This window comes from Hyposmocoma kahamanoa, unplaced genomic scaffold (assembly GCF_003589595.1).
Source record: "Hyposmocoma kahamanoa isolate Upper Pololo Valley unplaced genomic scaffold, ASM358959v1 263, whole genome shotgun sequence".
In the NCBI taxonomy this organism is placed as follows: domain Eukaryota; kingdom Metazoa; phylum Arthropoda; class Insecta; order Lepidoptera; family Cosmopterigidae; genus Hyposmocoma; species Hyposmocoma kahamanoa.
The window spans coordinates 2,983,260-3,008,485 of record NW_020653766.1 but is presented as its reverse complement, the minus strand read 5'-3'; the positions used below and the strand labels follow the sequence as shown (position 1 = coordinate 3,008,485).

Below are 25,226 nucleotides of genomic sequence, written 5' to 3'. Positions count from 1 at the left end.
AAAAATCATGTCTCTGATGTCTGAGGGTATACGAGACGGGCACTATAACCTGTGCGCGCACTGGAACCTTGTAAGTTCAGGTTTTGACCCCAGATAAGCCATGCTACAGGGTTGTCATAGACCTCTGACTTCATCCGGTTCTTCGAGAGGCTAGTGCCTTGGTGAGCTGCCCTGGCCTGCTACAAGATACGCTCCCTTCTCGACGCCGAAAAAACGACGTCTCTCCAGTTCCCAACAACCTAATGTCTAGCTTATCCTCTACTAGCTCTCCGGGCTAGCGCCGGAGATGCCAGTCGCAGTCCTGCGACAATATCCGGACATAGTTTCCAACTTAAAGAGCAACTCACGTGCCCGCGCGTCTCCTCGCCTCAGACCCTCAACTAGACCGCTACTAAGACGCGCTAGCTGCTCACGAGACAGATGCCTCGGCCACACTCAACCGGAGCAGACAAACCTGTTCGTCTCTGCAGCTAACCACAAACTCCAGCGAGTCCATACCCAAGTCCGGGTCCACCTAGCGGAGGGCTTTCCGAAAAACCTATCTCTCGGGTCAGTAGATAGGGACAGCCAGTGGTGACAATTTCACAATGACAATCCGTAGTTACGAAAACAAGCTGCAGCAAGCTTAGGTTACCAACCGGCAGCCGCCGGCAGTCTTCGAGATGGTTCAGCAGGCTTTCATGGTTTAAAATTACGACTGATGTGCGTAGAGGCAAGGCGCGAGCACGATGTCGTGAAGGTACACTTCGGCATGCCTGGATACCGCTGAATAGATGCCGAAGAATTCCTTGCCATACCATTTCGCTAAATGGAGGCAAAAAAACTTACTGCGCAAGCCGATATAATATATTGACCCTTCGCAACTAGTCTGATTGCAGTTATTATATTGCATAATCTGATTACACGTAGCCGTATCGTGTCACATCCGGTGGATCAGTGATATAATAATCTGACGCATATGGTTAAGGTCGTGATCAGAAAATACCCTATAGTTCTACTGGTAATACGTAGAGTAAATTATGAATAAATCTTTACAGAGTTTTTGATTTCAGGGAAAATTCTTTAGATGCTCTGATACTACCAAAATGACTGAAGCTGAGTGTCAGTAAGTTGTTACTTAATAAAATTTATTTCCAAATTTAAATTGACTGTAGGTAATCATTAGGGTATACACCCCTTCCCATATCATATCATATCATATTTTTCAATCTGACGTTCACTTGATATAATGGTATTTAATATAAACTTTATTCATATAACAATTTACTTATTATTACAAATGTTTAATATAAACTTACATTCTACAATGTCATTTTTGATAATGATAACATTGTTATTAAATAACAATTATAAGCCTCGTTTTATCTACTGACTAACCTACTGATAATTTAAGCTTGTATATATTCAGTGGTTACATGTGGGTTGATAACTTTTTTTTTTAGTGATAACTTATGCTTGTTTATTTTCAGTGGTAAATATTTAATTTACGAGAACGGAAAGCCCGTAATCAATTCGAGGGAATGGTTGAAGAACAAGTTCAATTTCGACGATGTACCCAACGGCATGTTGACCCTTTTTACTGTTTCTACTTTTGAAGGATGGCCTAAGTAAGATCTTTATTATTATTATTGTTTATAAATAGCTCCGCACTACTGAAAATCAGGTGCTGTGGACACATACATAGACAATGACAAATATCACCCAAACTCACCAGAGAAACGAATGTATATAAATATTGTTCTCGGCCAGGGAATCGAACCCGAGACCTCTGCGTGGCAGTCCAGCACGGTAGCCATTCGGCCATGGACGTACTTGTTCTAGAGATGAAACGGATATCCGGTTAGTTATCCAGTATCTGGCCTATTTTTACTATCCGGCAGGATACCGGATAGAACAACAATATCCGGCCGGATACCGGATTTACAAAACTGAGAAAAATTCATAATCAGTACGCCAAATAAATTGATTAAAGATGATAGTAATAGAATATACAGCAACTAAAGGATCGTTGACAATCTGTTTATTACTGTAACTGAAAGAACTATGAAGTTAGAGATAATATATATAAATTTAGTGTGTTGAAATTTCAACAAAGGCGAATTATGGTGGATGAAGAGCATTTTTTTGCATTAAGTGGTACAAGTTGTTTTATTTTCATAAATATATCCAACTTTGCGAGTTTTTTACTATTAACATTTTTCTGTTATGTATTTGTTTGTATTGTCGAATAAATTAGTCGTTTTTATAAAAACAAAGTGACTAACCACAACAAATCAAATAAATGTGAATCATTCACTAATCAATCAATCACGGTGATGCACTCTGTTAAGTTGTTCTATTATATACATGGCTTTTTAACGCAAAAACCTCTTGTTGTCTTCTTATCGTACACTATAGGCAGGGCTCTGTCTACTGCTGAGTGTACCGACGTCGGCACAAGCCCTCTTATAATTCTTTCATTTATAATCACTCGTGTCCGCACGGCTGCACACGGCGGGCAACGTTATTTTCACCTCCCTGTGCGCGTGCTTAGGTTCCTTTTTCCTCGTAGTGAGTGCTTGGTGTCATTAGTCATATAGTAGGCTATTATAGCGTAGATAATTTCGATTTTGTATGACAGCGACGTATCTGTTACGTAGTAACTATTATTGTTATATATATCACTGTGCTGTATGTATTATTGTCGCCCAAAAGTTATTGCTTCTACTTGCGTCACTAGTTGTAGCCGCTATTGTGAAGTGTGGAAAAGGTTTGCCATCGCGGTGAAAGGGTTTACCAATCAGCGTCACTTACTCGCCGTACGTTATTTACGTTACGTTACGTTAATACGTTAGTTAACAGTAGAGCTTCTTGTGATAGAGTTCGTCTTGGGAAGTGCTGCCACCTTAGCTATTTCTTTATATTGTCAGCATTCCGTTCTGGTTTTGAAGGCAGGGAGACAGGGTGTAGTGGCAGTGCCCTTCAGAGCTATATGATTTAAGAGGGAGCATGCCAAAAAAGTTTTGACGTTGGCTCCGCCCAAATTTGTGGAACAAATATATGCCTGAAGTTCGCGTGACATGCGACAGGAGTTGTTGAATTTTGCGCATTAAAAGTACCAAATTCGTTTTAGCGGAATAACTCTAAAACTAAAGGGATTAAAAAAAAACCGTAGTGACAGTTCTCGATCATGCATAAATATAATTAATTATCTAATTTTTGTCCTAATAACCTGTAGCATTTCGAGGATGAATCGAAAAAATGTGAAAATTAGAGGTAATTTCGTGATTTTTATCTATCTAGGAAACTTTCTTGTTTTATGTTTCTGATTAGTGTCTATGCTTGAATATATCGTGTAGTTACTCATACAATATTTTATTTTTAACTTTAAAGTGGATATAAACCTCTAAAATCAAATCGAAGATTAGGAATTTTTCCTCTGCTCCCTCTTAAGCTTTTAGCGGCACTGCAGCTGGACAGGACTTACCATCAGGCGCACAGCTTGTTCGTCCCATCGTATTAAAATAATAATTTATTTTAATGTGATTTCAGCTTATTAACGACATCAATGGATTCGAACAAGGAGGACCATGGCCCGGTTGAAAACTCAAGGCCGCTGGTGGCCTTCTTTTACATCAGTTACATTATTGTCATCGCGTTCTTCATGGTAAGATTGTATTAAATACAGAATGAAAAGAGATGAATTCAATTTGAAAATGGATTAGATGAAAGTAACGTACTATTCTAGGTGTTTGTGAGTTGCGTCATAGATTTGCTAGGTTTTGGGCAGAGCGTAATATTTTACAGAAGTGGGTAAGCATCACAGAACAATAAATATAGTAGAAGTGGTTAATAAGCGTCTGACGCGTGCCAACTGCACGTCTGGAAAGATCTATCTGAGCTCAGTCCGTTAATTTCGTTTTTAACCGACTTTTAACCGACAAAAAAGGAGGAGGTTCTCAATTCGACTGTACGATCTTTTTTTTCTTTGTATGTATGTTACGCGATAACTCCGGTATTTGTGAACCGATTTTCATGATTCTTTTTTTGTTGGAAAGGGGGTACTTCCATAGTGGTCCCATTTCATTTTGAAGAAAACCATCCACCTCTAAGGGTGGCTGTTCACGCATGAAGATTCATTTTCATAAATAGCGCCTAACTTTAATCTAGGAGCAATTATTTTAATGGTTGATTTTGCTATTTCTCCAATTCAAGGCGTTTTTCTCTCAATATACTTTGAGTAGTGAGAACCGATTTTTATTATCTTCAGTGTCAAGTCCTGTATAGTGGCGAACTGGGGGATATTTCAATAAAACTTAGCCAATAGACGTAATTCCACGTACTTTTGAGGTCGGTTTTTTTAGTAATCTGTACTGAGATTATGTAAGGTATGATTGTGTCATTCATTCGCGGAAATTCTTTAAAATCCTAGAAAAATGCCTTATTGTGCTGTTTTCGAGTGCAAAAATGATTGCCGCACCAAAAATAGTACCCGTGATGGTATTTCATATAATCGGAAAGTTTTATTTTAATAAATTTTAAATTTTTTGTTTATCGAAATAATTTATGTTACAAGAAACGATAGTAAAGCTTATAACCCATGCAATATCGACACTTCTTTTTTGGAGAACTAATTAATATCTCCAATTCGTCGTCGTTCAACAATTAACCGCTAGATGGCAGCACATTGATTGAAATTTCAATATAGTATAAAAACGTCGTAACTTGCAATAATAGGTATTGAACTTTCAACGATGGCATATCGTAACAGGGTAAATTTTAAATTACATTAAACAATCCATAAATCATTGTCTTTTTAAATTTGAACTACGACCATTTAATATCAAGTTTTTGTAGTATATCAAATAAGAATGTGTGAGTTTTGGCGACATCGGCTCGGATAGTAATCGAGACAGACGAAAGAGAGGTGAGTGCGGGCACCCACCTCTCTTTTGTGCCGGTTTCAATGTGACAGGGTGCAAAAGTACTCGAACATTACAAAAATTCCCGCGCCCGGAACGTTCCCGCTACCGCCTCTGCGTACTTATCTTGTTAACAAGTTTGTATTACTTCCAGGTGAACATCTTCGTAGGTTTCGTCATAGTGACATTCCAGAAGGAGGGAGAGCAAGAATACAAAGACTGTGAACTGGATAAGAATCAGAGGAATTGTATTGAATTTGCTTTGAAGGCGAAACCGGTCAGGAGGTAAATTTAATATTTTTATTGTCTATTCATCACGCCTCCATATACAGTAAACATAGTGTTAATTATGGAAAATGTGATGGAAAACACATACCAGTACTTTCAGGGTGCTTTCAAATTAGATGCTTATTTCTATAAGCATACCTGCAGTGGCGCCAACAGGTAAGTAGGTACTAATTTTCATACGATATCTGCACGCGTGTCTTGCGTACTTTTTCAGTTACAATTCTGCCCTTTAGAGACTGCAAATCTCCATACTATATAGTATGAATAATAATTAGATGTCTGAAATGGAAAATGTTTGTTCAATACAAAAATTACAAAAAAAACACTATTTTTAAGATCGGTAACACAATCGGTAGCAAAATCATTTTTTGTGCCGCCATTTTGTCATGTCATAGGTTTTTTTTTATAAAATATAATTGCGCATTTGACCTCCATCTCACCTGATGGAAAGTGACGATGCGGTCGACGATGGACAATGCACACCTAAATAATGCCTACTCACTCTCGCCTTGAAAAGACCCAAGTTATAACGTTCAGGGAACAAGTCTGCAGGCAGGGAATTCCACTCTATAGCCGTTCGCCATATGAATGTGGAAGCGTAACGCTTCGTGCGAATCTTTTGAATATCCACAACATAAGGGTGGAACCCAAGCCTACGCCTAGTCCCCCGGTGATGAAAAGGGGAGAGCGGAATTAAATCGTGCAATTCCATCGCACAGTCTCCGTGATGTATCCTGTAAAATACCAATATATCATTAGTACTCCGTTATCGAATTCAATTGTTTATTCAAGGCGCGTTTGCTAAATTATTGTGTTGTTTATAAAGTTTCTTTACATTGTTAATATTTTGTAACAGATAATTTAAATTGTAGAAAACGAGAACCTTCTCCTTTTCAAATTCCGTTAAGAATAGAAAGTTTAGCACACCTGCACGCACATTTTGACAATGACATTTATTAGTTTATTTATATTTTGGGTAACTCTGAAAAACGTCAAAATCCATCTTATGTCTAGATGGCGCAAATCGTTGGCCTGAATGCAGTTCATATTATGTAAATGGCTGTATTATATAGTTCCTTCTTACGTTCCTCTGTCGCGCGGGCCAACTCCGATCAGTACCGCGCCCCATTGCACTACACGAGTAAAACCCGCGGGTTATAGGACCGATCTACTACGAGTACCTATCAGCTGAACTAAAAAATTAATGTTGTGACGAAACGTTCAGGTGCAGACTGAAGAACCTTTTATTGGGAAAATCTCTTCACTAAATAACAGAGTATTATATTTATTAATGAATTTTGACATTCACCGTATTTATTATAATCGAATATACATTAATCAGTTATTAAAATCCATATTGACATTTTCCTGTATACGCTTGACATTGTTAGTTTAATTCAGTTATTTATTTCGTTTCATTAATTATGTTGATTTGTTTATGTGCACTATTGTGTACTTATAATTTACTATTATATAATTATACCTGAATTTTTTTATATATACTGACAGATTCAGATTCATTTCTTTCTCAAATATAACATTACAGTATAAATTGCACTACATGTCAAAGTATAAGAAATTATATTGAGATCGTCAGACAAAAAGGATAATTATAAGAGAAGCACACAATAATTAGAAAATTAACAATTCATTATATAATCTTGTTGTCATTAAATAACATATTAAATATCATTCTCCATCAAGGATCGTCATAAGTTGAAAATTATACAAGAGCATGTTAATGCGGTAAAAATTAGAATAAATATATAAAAATAGAAAATACTGAATTCGTTACAATTTAAAGTCCATAAATTCTTTTACAGTATATAGGATTTTTCAAGAAAAAGTCTTTCAGCCGGCGCCTAAATGTTTCGTGAGACGGTTCAAGTCTGAGAGTACCGGGTAAACGCTCATAGTAAGTAGGTCCGATGACACGCGGGTTTTTCTCTGCAAGTGCCATGCGTCGAGGGACTGTTCTCAAATGACCGGTACGGCGAAGTGGGATGCCAGAAACGTTTACAGTACCAAATGGAGACAGATTATTTCTACGTACATTATAATTTCGTATAAGTAGAGTGAGTAGTGCGTCATTATGCGTTGCGCTACAAAGAGATTTCTGCAGGAATGTCTGTGTTTTACCCCAACCAATACGCGTATGGCACGTTTTTGCATTAGCATGATCTATTGGCATCCGTGGAGCTACCCCATATGAGTGAACCGTACGACATCAGCGAGTGGAAATATGATAAATAGACCTGTCTTAATGCAGAATCAGAAATGAGCAATTTCAGTTTACGCAACGCAAAGACTGCACCACTCAGTCTATCACACAGTCTGTCACGCTCAGTTATTTGTATTCACGTATTTGTATGAAATTTGTAATATTGAGAGAAATGAACTAAACTTAGCTTAGATGGTAGATGAGGCTAATCCTAAACAAAAAAAAAAATACCCGGCAGTACCCAAAGAAATGCAATAAGCGCGTTCTATCCTTTGTTTAACTGCCTCCGTGGCCCAACGGTTACCATGCCGGACTGCCCCGCAGAGGTCCCAGGTTCGAATCCCGGGCCGAGAGAAATATTTGTATGGCCTACATTTATTTCTCTCGTGAGTTTGGGTGTAATTTGTGGTTGTCTATGTTTGTGTCCATGGCACCCGTGACACAGGGTTTCCCTAGCGGGGCTATGTTGAGTATGTGCATTATTACTATTATTACTATTTTTTTTTACTGGAAATTAGATTGGCTTCAAGGCAAAACAAATTAGTTACAAAAATAGCGTCGCGAGATCTGATGGGTGCTAAATACCCGAGTACGCTTTCTTGTATCGCCATTACCAATCCTCTTCAGCTATTGTTCCATGTCATAACTAACGTAATCGACACTTTAGCGAAATTTATTTATTAACATTGAGCAAGATTGCTGCGTTCCAGTTTTGAAGGGTAAAAGTCATATTCTAGAACTCTATTCAATGCTCAAGTCAGGATTGCACTGGCAACACGAGCACTGGAAATACGACCCTAATGGCAGGGACTTGAGTATGATTTCGAGTGCTGATGAAAGAATGTGCTCGTGGGACTTGGCAACTTATGTATCAGGAGGATGGGCGCAGTGGCAGTACAGATTTTTGCAATTTAAGACTCTAGGTGGCACTTCAAAATCATATTTATTAAATAAACTCTGAACGTCCTGTATACGTGAGTGACTCGTGTACTCGAGTAGTGGTCGTTTTTATGGTAGTGGGTAAGCGTACGTAGGCAAATGGGTTAGCCAGTTTTGTTACGAGCTCACGTCATTGAATCGCGGTGTACGGATAAATCTATTCAGGTTTTTGTTGTACCGCTAAGTTTTAATTTATAAGTTTTCTTTTTTGTAAAAAATCTTTTTAATTATAAATAAAAATAACTTTAACTGTTATGGATAGTGTCGCTTACCACGTGCACGACTTGTTGGTCCCATCACTTGGAAGAAAAAAAAAACGCTTAAACGAGTAAACTTATTCTGTTTTCAAGATTAATAAATGTGACGGATAACGAGATGTCGTGATATTATAAAATAACCAATTTCTTAATAAACAACGTGATGTACAAATGACGCATACTGAAAAAAATAAATCAAGTAACTTCTCGCACCCATCATGGAAGAATAGCATAAGGGGAGTTACGTTAAACATGTTTATTGCTCCATTAAACTGAATAACACACATCCTCTCCTATTCTTGTAACTCTATCTACAATACTAGTCAATAGACTTACAAAAATTGAAGATATTGTGGGTTATATTTTTCTGTATCTAATAGAGCTATAAACGTTGTTGACGTAACTCCAGCTAAGCCATTCTTCCATGAGGAGTGCGTTGTATCTATCTGAGTTTAACGAGCACAATGGTTGCAGCAACAATATTAAATACAGAATTTAATCACGTTGTGATTGATTTAATCAAGTATCTTGACGGGCTCACTTGATTAAAGTCCATTTTATCAGTGTAGCAACGAGTCCAATAATAACCCGCCAATTTTTACAAGCGAATATCTTTTTGTGTCCAGGTACATCCCGAAACACCGCATCCAGTATAAGACATGGTGGTTCGTGACGTCACAGCAATTCGAATACGTCATATTCTTCTTCATAGTGGTCAATACTATCGCGCTCATGATGAAGTTTAATGACGCCCCTAAGTGGTACAAAATCGTAAGGATTTATTATACGTACTCAGACAACTTTATTTTTATGTCAACTCACAATTGAGGCTATCTCACTATAAAAGTGTTGTAACCAATTTTTTTTTCTACAATTTTACACTTAATTCTTTTTAGAAATATTAGATTACATCACATACGTTGCTCTAGTTCATTTTAGAAAGAATGTACACTGAAAATTATCTGATTCTTATAAAGTGTAGCTAACCGGAATCAATCGCACTTCTTGATTGATTCAATCACAATATGATTAAATTCATTACTTACAAATTGTTGCTGCAACAATTTAATCATTTTGTGATTGATTCAATTAAGATTGTGATTTATTCCGTTAATCTCCAGTTGATAATCTTTATTACGTTTTTCAGATTCTCGACGCTTTGAACATGATCCTTACAACAGTTTTCATGTTGGAATTTGTGTTTAAGTTAGCTGCATTTAGATTTAAGGTAAGATGTAGAAACTATTGTTAGTTAATGATTCCATTATTAATGCTGTTTTTGTTAATAAATATGACGTAAGTGCGAGTTGAGAATTGTCAATATTTTTTATTAATAAATAGGGCTTGCTCAGAATTTAAGGCGAGTTATCTGAGTAGAAGCGGGAAAAACTGTTTTGCTAGTTCAAATGGATTAGGTATTTAATATTAAATAACGCTCTTACAAAAAATATTTGATACACCTAAAGATATTATCTAAAGTATGTGCTAAAGTGTTAAACGATAGGATGTACTTTATCCAATGATATAAAATTCTGAAGACAGTCTAATATAAAAGTCTGAAATAAAATAAAATAAAAATATCTAACTTTGCACATAATTTTAATATATTTCTCTTTAAATACTACAGAGGTTCTCTGTAGCTTAAAAAAAACTTAAGGGCTGCTTAAAAGATCTCAGGTCGCGCGTCTCTAATTTGAATCAAAATACAAAAATTTTCACAATTTAATTTTTTTTATAGAACTATTTCGGCGACGCGTGGAACACAACCGATTTTATTCTCGTAGTGGGCAGTATTATTGACATCGTCGTGACACAAGTAAATGAAGAAAAAGATGATGCCAAAGTCATTGTCAAGACAGGAAACGAAGGGGTATGTCATATTTTTTTCCTTACACTCATACACACACACACGTCTCTATTATATTTTGATCTCACTATATGTCCTTTTGCAGCAAGTGCTGATTTAATGGCCCTTCTGTTACTGCAGCTAGCACTATGCGGTAGAGATGGGTCGTCGACGCGTTTTCCGTTAACGAAACGCAACCGTCCATCGTGGACGATCAACTAGTCGGTCAACTAGTTAAATTCGTCGACTAGTCGATCATTCAACTTAAGTTGGTTTTCGGTCGTGAGACGAGTTTAACTGAATCAACTAAAGTAACTTTTGAGAACATGAACTATTGTTTTAGAAATTAATTTATTTCTAATGTTTAACATGAGCGCGGCTATCGACGCTTTTAACATACTGCAATAGAGTTTAATTCCGATAGATTCAAGGGCGCAACGCCTCTCTCTCGCTCTAGCGAATTAACTACACCGTCATACTTTTTCTGTATTGAATGCACTATTGCAATAATAAATAGCATAACAGACCTATCTTACTTCGTCGCACATATTCAAATATCAACTTACACTTACTGAATTTATAGTTCAAAATAATTTGTCTATGTAAGTCTATGTATAATTCGACTGAGTTCGCGCGTCGTCTCGTGACGCAGAGCGTTGATTAACGCGTGGACTCTCCGTTTAGCCGTCTACGAATTCTACTAGTTAACCGAAGAACGGTAGACCCGTAGAAACGTCGATTGGACGTGGACGGTTGATTCGACTAGTTCGCCTATTCAACGCCCATCTCTACTACGCGGTGTAGTAGTTTTCGTTAAATTGTCCTTTTTGTTCGTATTCCTTGATTTTGATAACCATCACATCAATCACTTCAATCCCGCTTTCCAATTCTTAAATTTATATCCTTATAACTTACTTTGTGATACTTGCACTACTGTTCTGTGTTATCATTGTAATTTTTAATGTGCAAGAAAGAATATTTCATTCATTCATTCAACCATTCATCCATCCATTCATTCATCCATTCATTCATCCATTCATTCATCCATTCATTCGTCCATTCATTCATCCATCTATCCATTCATTCATCCATTCATTCATTCATTCATCCATTCATTCATCCATTCATTCATCCATTCATTCATCCATTCATTCATCCATTCATTCATCCATTCATTCATCCATTCATTCATCCATTCATTCGTCCATCCATCTATCCATTCATTTATTCATTCATTCATTCACAATTACACGTCATAAAAAGGAGAAAAAGCTTTAATTTTGTTTCCAGGGTAACCTACTGAAATACATCACATTCTTCCGTCTGTTCCGAGCGATGCGATTAATAAAGCTTTTATCAAGAGGCGAACGAATAAGAACCCTGTTATGGACGTTCATCAAGTCATTCCAGGCGCTGCCTTACGTAGCTCTACTTATTGTCTTACTGTTCTTTATTTATGCGGTGGTTGGGATGCAGGTATGTCTGTAAAAATTTACTCTGGCATATTTTACTCTTAGTGTAATCATTCTATAATAAGCATTGACTTACAAATAAATGGACGACTGGTCTAATACAAAAACCACGAAAAAAATGTCCCAAGTCAACCTATTTAAATTGTAATGTCATCGCAGTACTGTCTAATTTTGCTTGCTTCGCTGTCAGTCGAACAAAGGAAGACTAAAGCGTGAATGACGCTCTGTATACGATTTTAACGCCCTATAAGTTCGGACACTTTTAAGCGCGGACCCGACGTCCATATAATTGTAAGTCAATGATAATAAGACAAATAGTGTAACTTCCGTGTGTTCGGGGCATCATTGCCTGCATTTCGCTCAGAGCGTAATGTTGTCACAATATTATTTTAGATGTCCATTTTAATACGTGATCAATTGAGTAGTCCACTCGCTATGTGACATTGCCCCGGTTCAGATAGTGTTTCATAAATATGTCGTGTCAAGTAAACCAAAAGTAAAAAAAACTAGAGAGGGGCTTTTGCAACAGAACCGCCTTGGCGCCTGTAGACACACCAATTGGTCCGATTTATATTTTAAAATGGTTTTTATAACTTCAACAACTTTAAGAACCATTTTCTCGCAATCGGGCGAATAAACGCTCACAGGCATATGTAAATAAATTTTGTAAATAATTGATTCTCTTTTTCAGCTTTTCGGAAAAATTGCATTAGATAACGATGTTATCACTGATTATAATAACTTTCAAAGTTTTGGAGGAGCACTTATGGTCCTTTTCAGATCTGCTACAGGTATGTAAACCGTTCCAATTTGGCGAATGGTCATCAGTTGTGCTGTTTAGGCTTTACTTAAGAGATCTTGGATTTAGTTCCCGAAGAAACAATTATAAAAACTAAACTCCTATATAGTGGTATCTAGTTGGCACCTTGAAATAAGTTTGTTTGTTGAAAAATTGTTGTTCCGTTACTTCTCATATAAGGCAGGAAATGCCTTAATTTTATTTGGGATGACGATCTTATATTTCGCAGAAATAAAATAATAAGAACGTGCTTCAAGAATGTCAAATATTGTGCGATCTTACATCTTTTTTATTCTCTTAGATAAAGATGAAAGCGAAATATATTCTTTTATAAAAATAATTACACGCAAAAATTGAAAAGGACTCGCGACTCAGATCAAAGTACAAATAAAACAATATTTATAATTTTCTGCTATAATATTAATATCATCTCATGCAATTTATAGAAAGTATCGCCGAACTGAGGAAACAAATTTGAGATCTTTGATTTTTGCGGCACAATAATGAATATTTGTTTTTTTTTAAACCAACACATAACATTTTATGGCAGTCAGCCATCAAAAAATAGTTTTACTTCCAAACCGTACGAAATAATACATTCACACCATGGCATAAAAAAATGTGTCAAGCCAAAAAGCTACATTAAGCATACAGGTGATTGTTGTCTGGGTAAATTAATATTAATTACCAATCAACAGGAGAAGCATGGCAAGATATAATGATGGCGTTGTCTCCGAACAAAGATGAGCGTCCGAACGATCCGCCGCGGTGTGTTATCGACGACCCTCAAATTGAAAACTGTGGTTCAATGTTAGCCTATCCATATTTCATCTCATTTTCACTCCTGTGCACTTTCTTGGTAAGTGTGTGATTTATAAAAATTTTGGGATGAAAAGTTAACCAAAAACAATATACTGGATTTTTTCTCTCGTTTCAGATCATCAATCTCTTCGTCGCCGTTATCATGGACAACTTCGACTACCTGACTCGCGATTGGTCAATCCTAGGTCCACATCACCTTGATGAGTTCGTCAGATTATGGAGCGAGTACGATCCTGATGCCAAAGGGCGGATAAAGCACTTGGATGTGGTGACCTTGTTGAGGAAAATTAGCCCACCTTTAGGTACATAAACGTTTTTGTTTATATTGTAATAAGTCAGTCGTGCAATAGAAGATGCCTTGTTACTAGCATGGAAATCAACATTCAAAAACTATACACCAAAATGTGTTGAAACCGGTCCGTCATCACAAACAGGACTATTTGTGAATAAGCCTGACATTGTGTTATTGGATCAGCTGCAGTCTAGGATATGTCACCATCCCACATAATAGGCATTATAATTTTCAAAAAACTAGAGTCCTCAAACTTCTTTACACCGCTCTAGTCAGGAGTACCGTTGAAGCACGTTCAATTGTTTGGACTCCACACGAGGTTACTTAGGCCCTGCAGCTGGAGAAAATCCAAAAGACGTTTTTGAGATTGTTGTATAAGAAAATTTATGGATACTTCTCATTTTAATCCCCTATTAAATTCCTTCTTGCAGTCTTAAGTTTCTCTAAAGATAAGACGTAATTATGGGCTATTGACTCAGCAATAGTCATTAGCTTCTTGCCAAGGGATTCGGTCTATCTTTAATCTTTTAGGCCATCTTTTAGGGTATGCAAACGCATTCATCGTGCCAGCCTATCTACTGTTATCTGATAGTTTTTGTATGTCCCAGGTTTCGGCAAACTATGTCCCCATAGGACTGCATGTAAGAGGTTGGTGTCAATGAACATGCCTCTCAATTCTGATGGAACAGTTAACTTTAACGCGACACTGTTCGCCGTTGTCAGAACACAGTTGCAGATTAAAACTACGGGTAAGTTGTGGAACCTGATTTTTAGGCGTGAAAGTTCCTCCATAAGCTTTTCAAATTTGAGTTGTCGGCTAACCATGTACGGCGAAAAACAATTCAATCGCGTAGATTTCCAGCTCTTTCCGGCTTCGGGATTTCATTAAACTCTTTCTACTAATGATGAAGTTTGACTGGATAGCTCAGTAAAAACAGTGAAACACAGTTTAAAGACCACAGGCAGTCTATTGCATCATGCGGTCATGTTACAGGGCTGTTATAAAAGTAGCTGAGATTGCACTTTATTTGGACGACGAATCGTTTGTCTATCTGACGTTTCTATCATCGTTATATGCCTAACTGTCGAGCACAGGTCTCTTCTATAAAGAAGATTTAAGCTTATATATATGTTTTTATAAATAAATGCAGAAGATATCAAAATTGATCCGAAAAAAAACGAAAAATTCTTCTCAAGTCAATCTGACCAGCGAATGAGGAGTAATTTTAATCGACGTGACGATTTTAAATGTAATTTGGCTATAGTTCGCCACTTGGGCGCAATGGAAGTGCCTTCGACGCACAAGTTTCATCTCGATGCTATTCTTCATCATTAGCGAAATGTATTGATATCAAACTAATGCCTGGAACTTAGAAACTAAAGTTCATGCCGCTATAGGGTTTCAGTCTAGAAAGAGTCAGACGTGAAAAGATCATTCAGTTCTCATTTCATTCTATTTGTGGACCGCGGTTTTGAGGAAAATCCCAAGACACATGCAGAATTTTGAAACTACTTTTTAATGACTCATCCAGGTGTAATCGATGACTGCAACACGGAGCTTCGAGCGATTATCAAGAAAGTTTGGAAGAGGACATCGCCTAAACTGCTGGATCAGGTGGTCCCGCCTCCTGGAGATCCCAATGAGATCACCGTTGGCAAGTTCTACGCCACTTTTCTTATACAGGACTATTTCAGGAGGTTTGTGAAAGTTTCACTTATTTTACAGGCATTAATTTTATTGTCTTAAATCTATTTATTATAATATTCTTAATGGCATACAACAACAAAGGAATAATTATGATGTAAAATTTTGAGGACATTATGAAAGGTTTGTTTTATAGTTTCAGTGTCATTACTATGAATAAAAAATGACATAACTTTAACATTTAGTAGATTATTTATTATTTTTTCCAATATACATTTCCAAATTTCTCATCCGTTACCTTATTTGTACAGTGACTTATTAATAATTTGGTATCAATAGTAATTCATCATTTTCTGTTTTTTTAGGAACCATGCGTAAGTCTAGATTTAGGTTTTCGCCTCAGTTTTTTAGCTATATTTTTTCAGTTTTCTTAAGATCGGATATTAGTTTGATGGACAAAACAAGAAGTGTATTACGGCTTGCACTAATAAATTAATCTCAAAAATCACTTGAATACGTCTTAATTATACATTGATCATTAGATTTGTTTGTTTCGCTTCTTAGTTAATATCATTCAGCGGTTAATTCACATTTAAATTTGTTATCAGACTGTTAGAGTCTATAATGCTCTAGAGAGTTCATCACAATTCACACAAGTACACAGTTATAGGGTTTTTATGTTTTTACAAATTAAAACAAACAAAAGACACAAAAAAACAGTACGTACTTACCCTTGATATAATATATTATAAATAAAATAAAAATAAAAATAATAATATTGTAGTTAGAAACGAAAAATTGAATCTTGTGGATACAGTTGTATTTCTAGGTATAACGTTAGATGCTAAATTGCAATGGGGTCCCCATATAAGTAAGTTATCAAAACGGCTCGGCTCTGCAGTGTACGCGATTAAAAAAATAAGGAAACTTTCAGACGTCGAAACCGCTAGATTGGTTTACTTCAGCTACTTTCACAGTCCAATGACATACGGCATTTTGATTTGGGGTAATGCCGCCGATATCAATAGAATATTTGTCCTGCAGAAACGTGCAGTTAGGGCAATTTACAATCTGGGCCCCAAAGTATCTTTGAGAGATAAGTTTAAGGAAATTAACATTCTTACACTAGCCTCACAGTACATTTATGAAAATGTAATTTATGTTAAAAGGAATAGTAATTTATTTATGAAAAATAGTGACAGACATAACATTAATACGAGGAATAGAAATAAACTAGCTTTTCTTGATAGTCGTCTTCACAAAATCAAAAAATCATTTAAGGGGCAATGTATACGCTTCTATAACAAGATTCCGGTTGATATACAAAATTTGCCTTTCACGAGGTTTAAAACTATAGTGAAACAAAAACTTTATACTAAAGGTTATTATACAACTTCTGCGTACTTGGATGACAAAAATCCGTGGTAGTAACCCGTTTAGCTCATGGAGGTAGTCTCGATCTCTGATGTCTCTGATGTACAATATTAAATGTTATTTACAAAGAGCAACCCCTAGAGTTTCTTGCTCATTCTTCTCAGGGGAATCTGCCTTACGAATGAGCGGTAGAGTTTAACCATTGTGACGATTTCAAGTGTAATAATGCTTACCTATGAAATAAAGATTATTTTGAATTTGAATTTGAATAGTCACAAGAGATTATACGTCAAACATGCTTTTATGACATAAAGATTATAAAAAATAAAGCGAATTACGTGAAACAAATGATATACATGTGAAATTTCATAACTCTTAACTTTAAATATTTCTTAAACTGTCGGAGAATCCAATAATGACATAATTGGTTTATTGAGGAACACCTTCTAGGTCTTAGCTGAAAGAGCTGTTTATTGTTATGAGCTTTTTCCGTTCATTATAAAAAGTACTAGGGTCCCTGATATCATTTCTAAATAACAATGCTATGTATTATCTACATTCAGGCCAATTTTATGATAATTTTAGGATTAAGAAATGATATACACTGAAAAAGTGGACTTTAATCATGTGAGACTAAAAAATACTTGATTAAATCAATCGTAACATGATAATAGTTATTTTTGATATAAGTGCGGAAAGTTAGTCATTATTCACGAGGCTCGAGGCTTCTTGGCCCGAGCCAGAGGCGAGGGTCAAGACGCGAGACAAGTGAAAATGACAAATCCGCACGTGTATCAAACGACGTTTTTTAATACATTTGCGAAAAAACTACATTGAAAGTAAAATAAAACAGTATTTAAAAAAAACTCATTTTCTGCTAGTAAATTAAAATAATGAAATACAACCACTGCAGCCATTATTTAAAAGTCTATGGAAATCTAGTTCTAACGTGCTGTTTTTGTTTATTTTCTGTAATATCGGTCTGTAACCACTATTCTTATTATGAAGTCCTGGTACTTTTGTTTAAACTTCTTTAGGAACCCGTGCACGGTAGTGAGATACAATTTATATGTAATACATAGAACAAATAAATATATACATAAAAATCTCGCCTGTCACCCATTCAGGGGTAGGCAGAGACTGTGGACCTCCACTCGATACGTTCGATAGTATTTGTAAATAAATACAAGTTTTAATGACGAATGACTTATGTACGTCACAAAGCACATAAATATCAAATAAATATACAACTTCTTTAGTTCTTTAGTTGTTTTAAGTCTTAAAGACTTAAAACAACAGTAAATTAAAAAAAACTAAAAAAGTAAAAAGCACTAGTGCGAGAAATCCAACTTTCCGCACGATTTGTAGTGCGAAAAATACCACGTTTTGAGCAACTGTATTAAAAAATTATTTTTTTATAATTGTTGCTGCAATCATGATGCTTGATATGCTATGATGGAAACTATGTACGTTACCGTTTTACCTCTTCACTTTTTTCAGTGTATACGTAAGTATGTATATTCTTCGTTATCAATTATCCGGTAACGGCAATTTGATAAATAATTGTATTATTTTTACTAACCTATTTACACTTGAATCAGTCATAAATCGCAGAAAGACCGCATTGTCTTTATTGATATTTTTTGTTACTGGTTCAAGTATAATAAGAAAAACAATATAAACAATAAAAAAAATAAAAGATTATACCTATTCGAGTTCTTAGGTTTTCGCGATTGTTACATATGGGAAATTAAACTATTGTCACGGTTGAATCAACCGTGGCCATAGGACCTGTAAACGGCCCGAAACGTTGGTTCGTTTAAAAAAAAATACGCGATTTAAATCCGGAAACATAGTTTCATTTCCTATTACGCCTATTATTAATTATAGAGGCACTGAGTATTTACCTGGACATTAAAAACAATACTATAGATGGATATAAAAGTTAAAATATGTTTCAGTTAAAGATTCGTCTTGCAGCAATTTGACGTTTTGTCCTTCAACTTATATCTTACCTGCTGTATTTTTAGCTTGATCCTTGGCAGTGGTTACCAGTTTGTCAAATCCAAGGACGCTTGTCTACAATCTTTCAGTCATTTTGGTTTTTAGCTGATTTGAATTCCTTAGATTAATTTTTTTTTATTGGAGTCATACGGTCCTTTTTGTGCTTCAATTTGACTTTTGCAGAGGAAAGGTCGTTTGATATTAATCTAAAAAGTTCTATAATAGAGTCTTCAAATGCCCTTAAACTACTCTGAGCTGAAAATTTGATTTTGGTGAAGGGAAGATGAAGTGAACCACCGAATATTCTTCCAGAATATTCGTTGAGAATATTAGCTGAGTCTGCTGAAACCTTTGAAATTAATAAGGGCGAAACATAATAAAGGGCACCGTCAATAAGATAAAAACAAGAAGAATTCTTGGTATTATTATTGTCCCTCTTCTGATTAACTGTTGTAACTGGCTTTTTGCAGTTAGCATCTCGTTTTTGTATTTTATTCACGATTAATGTCCATTTAGATTAACTGACAATTTCACTTTAGAGTACAACATCGTTTATTATAATTCGTGTATTATTCGGACGTATGGCTCCACTTTTTCAGCTTTCCTCACCATTTTTGAAAAACATTAAAAGCTGTGAAGAATTTTTGAGCATGACTTTTGAATTATTTTCTTGAAATTCAAGGCATGTTTTCTCTGTTTATCCTTTTTTTTTTTCAAACCACTTACGCATTCTTTATAATTCTTTTGCTGATACTTTCAAGTGTTTTTGCCGTGAGTAAAATAATTGTGTGTGGCCAAAATTTGTTTGCATGTACAAACGAGTTTTTTTTTTCAATTGGCTTATTTAACATTGTACACAATATTAAAATCAACGTGAGTTTAGTTTATAGAAATTCAGCATTTAACAGAGAAAACATGTTTGTGATTCAATAATATTATATTGTTTGGAATTTCAAATACATTTTAAGTAATAGCGTAATAGTTCCCACTAAGTGCATTAACCTCTTTAGAAAACGTGTTTAAATTTGTGGTTTCAAGAAATTTGTTATCTATTCTAATTTATTATCTATCTGCCATGCCGTCAAGATTTAACTAAAGAATCTTCACTCGTGAAAAACGATATTAGTTTACCGTTGTGTACCAATGGTTTTTATCAGCGTCAAAATGATTTTTGAACATATTGTTCAAAAAGTCTGACTTTTAATAAAAATTACCTTTTCAATGAAAAAGAATATGGTTTTAAGAGAATATTCTTTTACCAATTTCGCTTGCAAGATGTTAAGTGACTATATTGTCGACGATGTTACGGATTTGTCTAGTAAATTGACTCGGGCCATGAATAGTCCCAAAGCTTTCGAGAAACTGAATCTTGAAACGTCAACTTAAGGTAGATTTTTATCTAATATTCAGATAGACCTTTTTGACGCTGACCGTTCAAATGAAAACACGCCCTAAAACTAATCTTCCAAAAAAAGGTTCCGAAAACGCAAGGAGCAAGCTGCGCAAGTGACTGAACAGATGACATTACAAGCTGGATTAAGAACTTTGCACGAAGCGGGGCCTGAACTAAAAAGAACCATTTCGGGCAACTTGGACGAAATTGTATCTGAAGCTGTGGAACCTATGCACAGAGTAAGTGAAATAAAAATATTATAATGAATTTGAAAAAAGATAGGTCATATTTTAAAGTTAGAGCAAGGGAAATTATTTCAAATATGGTCCATCTATGTCCATATGATTGGACCACGGGTACAGAAACACAGTAATTCAGAGCAGATAAACTTTAGAAGTAGATTTATATCGAGTTCTTAGGTTTTCGCGATTGTTACACATAGGAAATGAAACTATTTTTCCGAATTTAAATCGCGTATATTTGTTTTTTCAAAATAAACCGACGTTTCGGACCCTTTACAGGTCCCATGGTCACGGTTGACTGAGGTGGTACAGTCTTCAACCAGTTATGTCTAATATTGATGCAAACCACCCTATTTTTTCACTATACTTACAATAGTTATTAATTAAATACCTTATTATTAATTTTACAAAGAAAACATTCCAATTTACGCTATATTAAGTTTTACAAATTATTTTATTGAATGAATTTTTATTAAGTTCAATTTATTATTGATTAGTAATAGAAATTAGAATAAACTAAAACACTGCATCAATATTAGACATAACTGTTTGAAGACTATACCACATCAGTCAACCGTGACCATTGGACCTGTAAAAGGCCCGAAACGTCGGTTTGTTTGAAAAATCAAATATACGCGATTTAAATCCGGAAAAATAGTTTCATTTCCTAGATTTATATCGTTTATCGTATAGCAAAGTCTATCAGTGATGTAGAATGTTCTATTAATGATCGAATAATGGAGTTTTGCATTTTCATTACAATCTTTCCTTGATATTGTCATTAACTTTGTAGACGTCGTCGAGTAATAATCTTCTTTTTCAGCGTAACCACACACTGTTCGGAGCTGTATGGACTAGTATCAAGAAACATGGACGTGAGAGCTTCCACATACCCCATTCGTCCAAAGCGAAACCGCCTAACGGTAAATTTTATCACAAAATTATATCACAGTTTACGAATTCTAATGTTAGTTGAGTTAGTTTAAACCGTAATACTGTATTGTTTTCTCAAGGAAACCGCGGTAAAGGTACATGATTCCCTTTTTAGGATCTGTATAAACCTAGCTTCCCCTGCGTTTGTTATAAACCTACTCACTTAAGCTAAATAATGACATATCAACTTGAGGCTTTTTTGATTGAGTTGAATGCAGAGCCAGGAGGCTTAAGGATGATAAGCTCGAAATTACAAGCACATGGGACTTGTCAACTTATGTCTCAAGGTGACGGGCGCAGTGATAGTGCCCCCCAGATTTAAAGCTCTGAGTGGCACTGCAACTATTATGGACAGGCGTCTAGCTTACCATCAGGCGTACGCCTTGTTAGTCCCGTCACTTGATATTATAAAACAAAAAAAAATAGTCGGTTTTCCACATATTGTATTTCGGAAAGTGTGTCTATGAGCTCTACCAGCTCATTCTACTCAGCCCCCTTACACCTGAGGTCCTACAGGCAACAAACGTATGGCGAGATATCAACGTCACTTGGTTATATTCCCTTCAGGCGTACTAAGAGTTGTCCGGGAATGATTATTTCCTGCCTTCATCTATTATTTCGAGTACAAACAACACTTTAAGAGCTCTCATGCCAAAAAAGTTTTGATGTTGGCTCGGCCCCAATTTGTGAAACAAATATATGCTTGAAGTTCGCGTGGCATGCGACAGGAGATGTTGAATTTTGCGCATTAAAAGTACCAAATTAGTTTTAGCGGAATAACTCTAAAACTAAAGGGATTAAAAAAAAATCCGTAGTGACAGTTGTCGATCATGCATTAATATAATTAATTATCTAATTTTTGTCCTAATAACCTGTAGCATTTCGAGGATAAATCGACAAAATGTGAAAATTAGAGGTCATTTCGTGATTTTTATCTATAGAGGAAACTTTATTGTTTTATGTTTCTGATTAATGTCTATGCTTGAATATATCGTGTAGTTACTCATACAATATTTTATTTTTAACTTTAAAGTGGATATACCCCTCTAAAATCAAATCGAAGATTAGGAATTTTTCCTCTGCTCCCTCTTAAGCAGCGATTGAAGAGGCATCTTTCGGACGTTTCATCGTATATTTCACGAAATCGTATATTATCCAAACTATATACCGAAATTGCTTCGTATCAAATATTCGTTGAGTGGATATCAACGCGAAACCATTTTTTGTGTGTCTTCGAAACTGTAAACTAACATTGGTCCGCATTGCTCTTGTAAAACTATGTCCAATAATATATAGTTTCGATCTCTGATTTCGAATATTAGACTTGTGCCTGATCGGTCCTTAGGGAGCGATCCTAGTTACTTCAATCGGTTAACTGAACTAGGTCGGTCTTCTAGTTCATTTAGTTCAGTTCCTTAGTTAGTTAGTTCGTCTTGTCCTTGCTCGGACATTGAGCGAACGCTCCAAACTAGTAATTTTATTCACATGAACTACTACGGACTTCTTGTATTATGAGGTCAATACTACACTGTACTAAATATTTAAAATACATTTTGTATGGAATCGGTACTATTTGATTTTCCTTCATATTTTACAGGTTTAAAGACAGTCATTCTAACTAAATATCCTTTTTTTTTACAAAATAATAATTTTAGTTAGAATAGTGTGTTTAAAAATCAATTTTAGGTACAACTATTTCATATACTCGTACACGTAGGTTGATATTATACATACAGATACCTACCAAAAACTACTACTTTTTTGCAAGCTTGTATATATACACAATATAGATACGTATTAGAGACTTAGAACGAGCTGGCAACGTTCAATCGTGCATCCCAATCGAACTTGTACTACAATTAGTAAAACATCGCTATTTGTCCCGCTCGCACCGTTCCTACTGTATAAAAGACAGGTGAGCTATCAACGCAGACATTTCCTAGTTCGTACTGAACTAAAAAGAACGATGAACTATTAAAACCGTGCTAGACGAACTAGGTCATGTCGGTCAGCGTAGGGAATATATTCCTAATAGTTCGTAGCTCATGAACTATACAAGCTTACCGAATATCAGTAACGGCAGTGTATCAACGAAGCGCGCACGCGGGCTGTATCCATGAATATATAGTTTCAGAAAATATATAGTTTCGAAATCCGATTTCCAATATCAATATATAGTTACTATACGATATTCAGAAAAAGCTATACTAGAAATGGGTATCCTAGTTCGAAAGCCGTGGTAGCTTAATGGTTAGTCCTACTGCCTCTCAAGCAGAGGGTGGTGAGTTTGAATCGGGCCTCGAACCTCTGAGTTTCTGGGAATTTATGTGCGAAATGTTATTTTAAATTTATCATGAGCTTTTCGGTGAAGGAGAACCCTCGGAACACGTGTGAAGTCCGCAACCCGCATTGGGCGAGCGTAGCGGACTATGGCCCAAACCCTCGTCTGAAAGGAGACCCGTGCCCAGCAGTGGGACGTATAAACGGGTTGATGATGATGATGAAATCCATTTTCAATGAAAAAAGGGTTTTGCGTCATTGAAAAACCGTGATCCCTTCTCCAGTTAAACTTTTAGACTGGTAATATTAGTGAAGTAGCAAATCGAGGGGAAGAGGAGGGACAATGTCACGTCCTTACCATAACAGAGTTTATTCAAATTCTAGGTACACAAGATGGTCCAACGCTCAGTATCATGATGAGACGAGAGCTAGGTATGGATGGGAAAATACCTGAAGAAGAAATGTGAGTACAAATCTTACAAACCTTCTACTGTTCCATTTTTGGAACAACAAACTGAGCTGAAAAAAGATTAAATAGTTAAAATTCTACCTTGGTTCTTGGAACAGATCTTGATTCTGTATAAATGTAATTTGCAGTACCTTACGGGGTCCATAATGCGCTGTTAACTTAGCCTTAAGCTATTTCCATTCCATCACCCATTTTCCATCCAGAAGCAACAAACTCTAGAAGGTAGTACTCATAAGTACTACTCCCTAGTGTTTGTGGCTCATTCTTCTCAGGGCAATCTGCCTTACCATTGAGCAGTAGAGTTTAATCATTATGACTATTTCAAACATAATTTGCTTAGAGGTATTTATGAAAAAACAATTGTTTGACTTTAACTTTGAGAGCTATCCAAATACGTCGAAATTGCTGATGTCGAAACTCAATGTAACACCCTGAAATTACAGGAAATACGACGAAGGCAACCAGAGCGATGAAGAAATCGCGATGCAACCCTTACTTCACGGCAAAGATTCGGAGAAGATTTTCAGAGCAATAGAGTAAGTACTTAACGTTGCAGACAAACGCAATCGATGTTATTTTTTTTATATCTGTACAATATGTCGTGAAACTTCTGTTGTTATTTTGTTGTATCAAATCATGGCACATTAAAATTGATACGGAAACGTTGCACAGTTGGTAATTTATACTATTATGAGCACGTACATTTGTATGTATTTTGCTAGGTTTTGGGTGATCATTTTCTCGTTGATGGTGTCACTATACTCATGGTTATATTTATTTATTTTATTATTTATTTTATTTAGACATTTATTTTAGGCCATATGACCCATATATAATATATATACATATATACCTTAAGGGGTTACCTATCAGTATTCCGAAACGACATTTTCCAGAAATAACGTTTGGTCGAAATTTCATAATCTCGAAAGTAATTTTGAGAGGAAAATGTTTTTTCTTTTAAACCTAACCTAACCAAACCTAATCGTGTCTTTGCGATAAACATTCAACATATCCTGAAAGAACAACTGTTTCGTTACAATTCGGTT

General features: G+C 35.7%; 1 protein-coding gene across 1 annotated transcript in view; it reads left to right on the top strand.

The window, feature by feature from the left end:
- Positions 1–24,717, top strand: part of LOC113228986 (voltage-dependent calcium channel type D subunit alpha-1-like) — a 48,578-nt gene extending 23,861 nt beyond the window's left edge. The window contains exons 19-35 of the mRNA XM_026462452.1: positions 1,053–1,105; positions 1,470–1,607; positions 3,532–3,646; positions 5,056–5,186; positions 9,233–9,377; positions 9,754–9,834; positions 10,345–10,476; positions 11,743–11,928; positions 12,616–12,715; positions 13,422–13,582; positions 13,661–13,847; positions 14,446–14,586; positions 15,370–15,535; positions 20,336–20,492; positions 21,319–21,418; positions 24,093–24,171; positions 24,621–24,717. Coding sequence (XP_026318237.1) covers positions 1,053–1,105; positions 1,470–1,607; positions 3,532–3,646; positions 5,056–5,186; positions 9,233–9,377; positions 9,754–9,834; positions 10,345–10,476; positions 11,743–11,928; positions 12,616–12,715; positions 13,422–13,582; positions 13,661–13,847; positions 14,446–14,586; positions 15,370–15,535; positions 20,336–20,492; positions 21,319–21,418; positions 24,093–24,171; positions 24,621–24,717 — 2,169 coding nt within the window. The remainder of the gene's footprint in view (positions 1–1,052; positions 1,106–1,469; positions 1,608–3,531; positions 3,647–5,055; positions 5,187–9,232; positions 9,378–9,753; positions 9,835–10,344; positions 10,477–11,742; positions 11,929–12,615; positions 12,716–13,421; positions 13,583–13,660; positions 13,848–14,445; positions 14,587–15,369; positions 15,536–20,335; positions 20,493–21,318; positions 21,419–24,092; positions 24,172–24,620) is intronic.
- Positions 24,718–25,226: the final 509 nt, after the last annotated feature.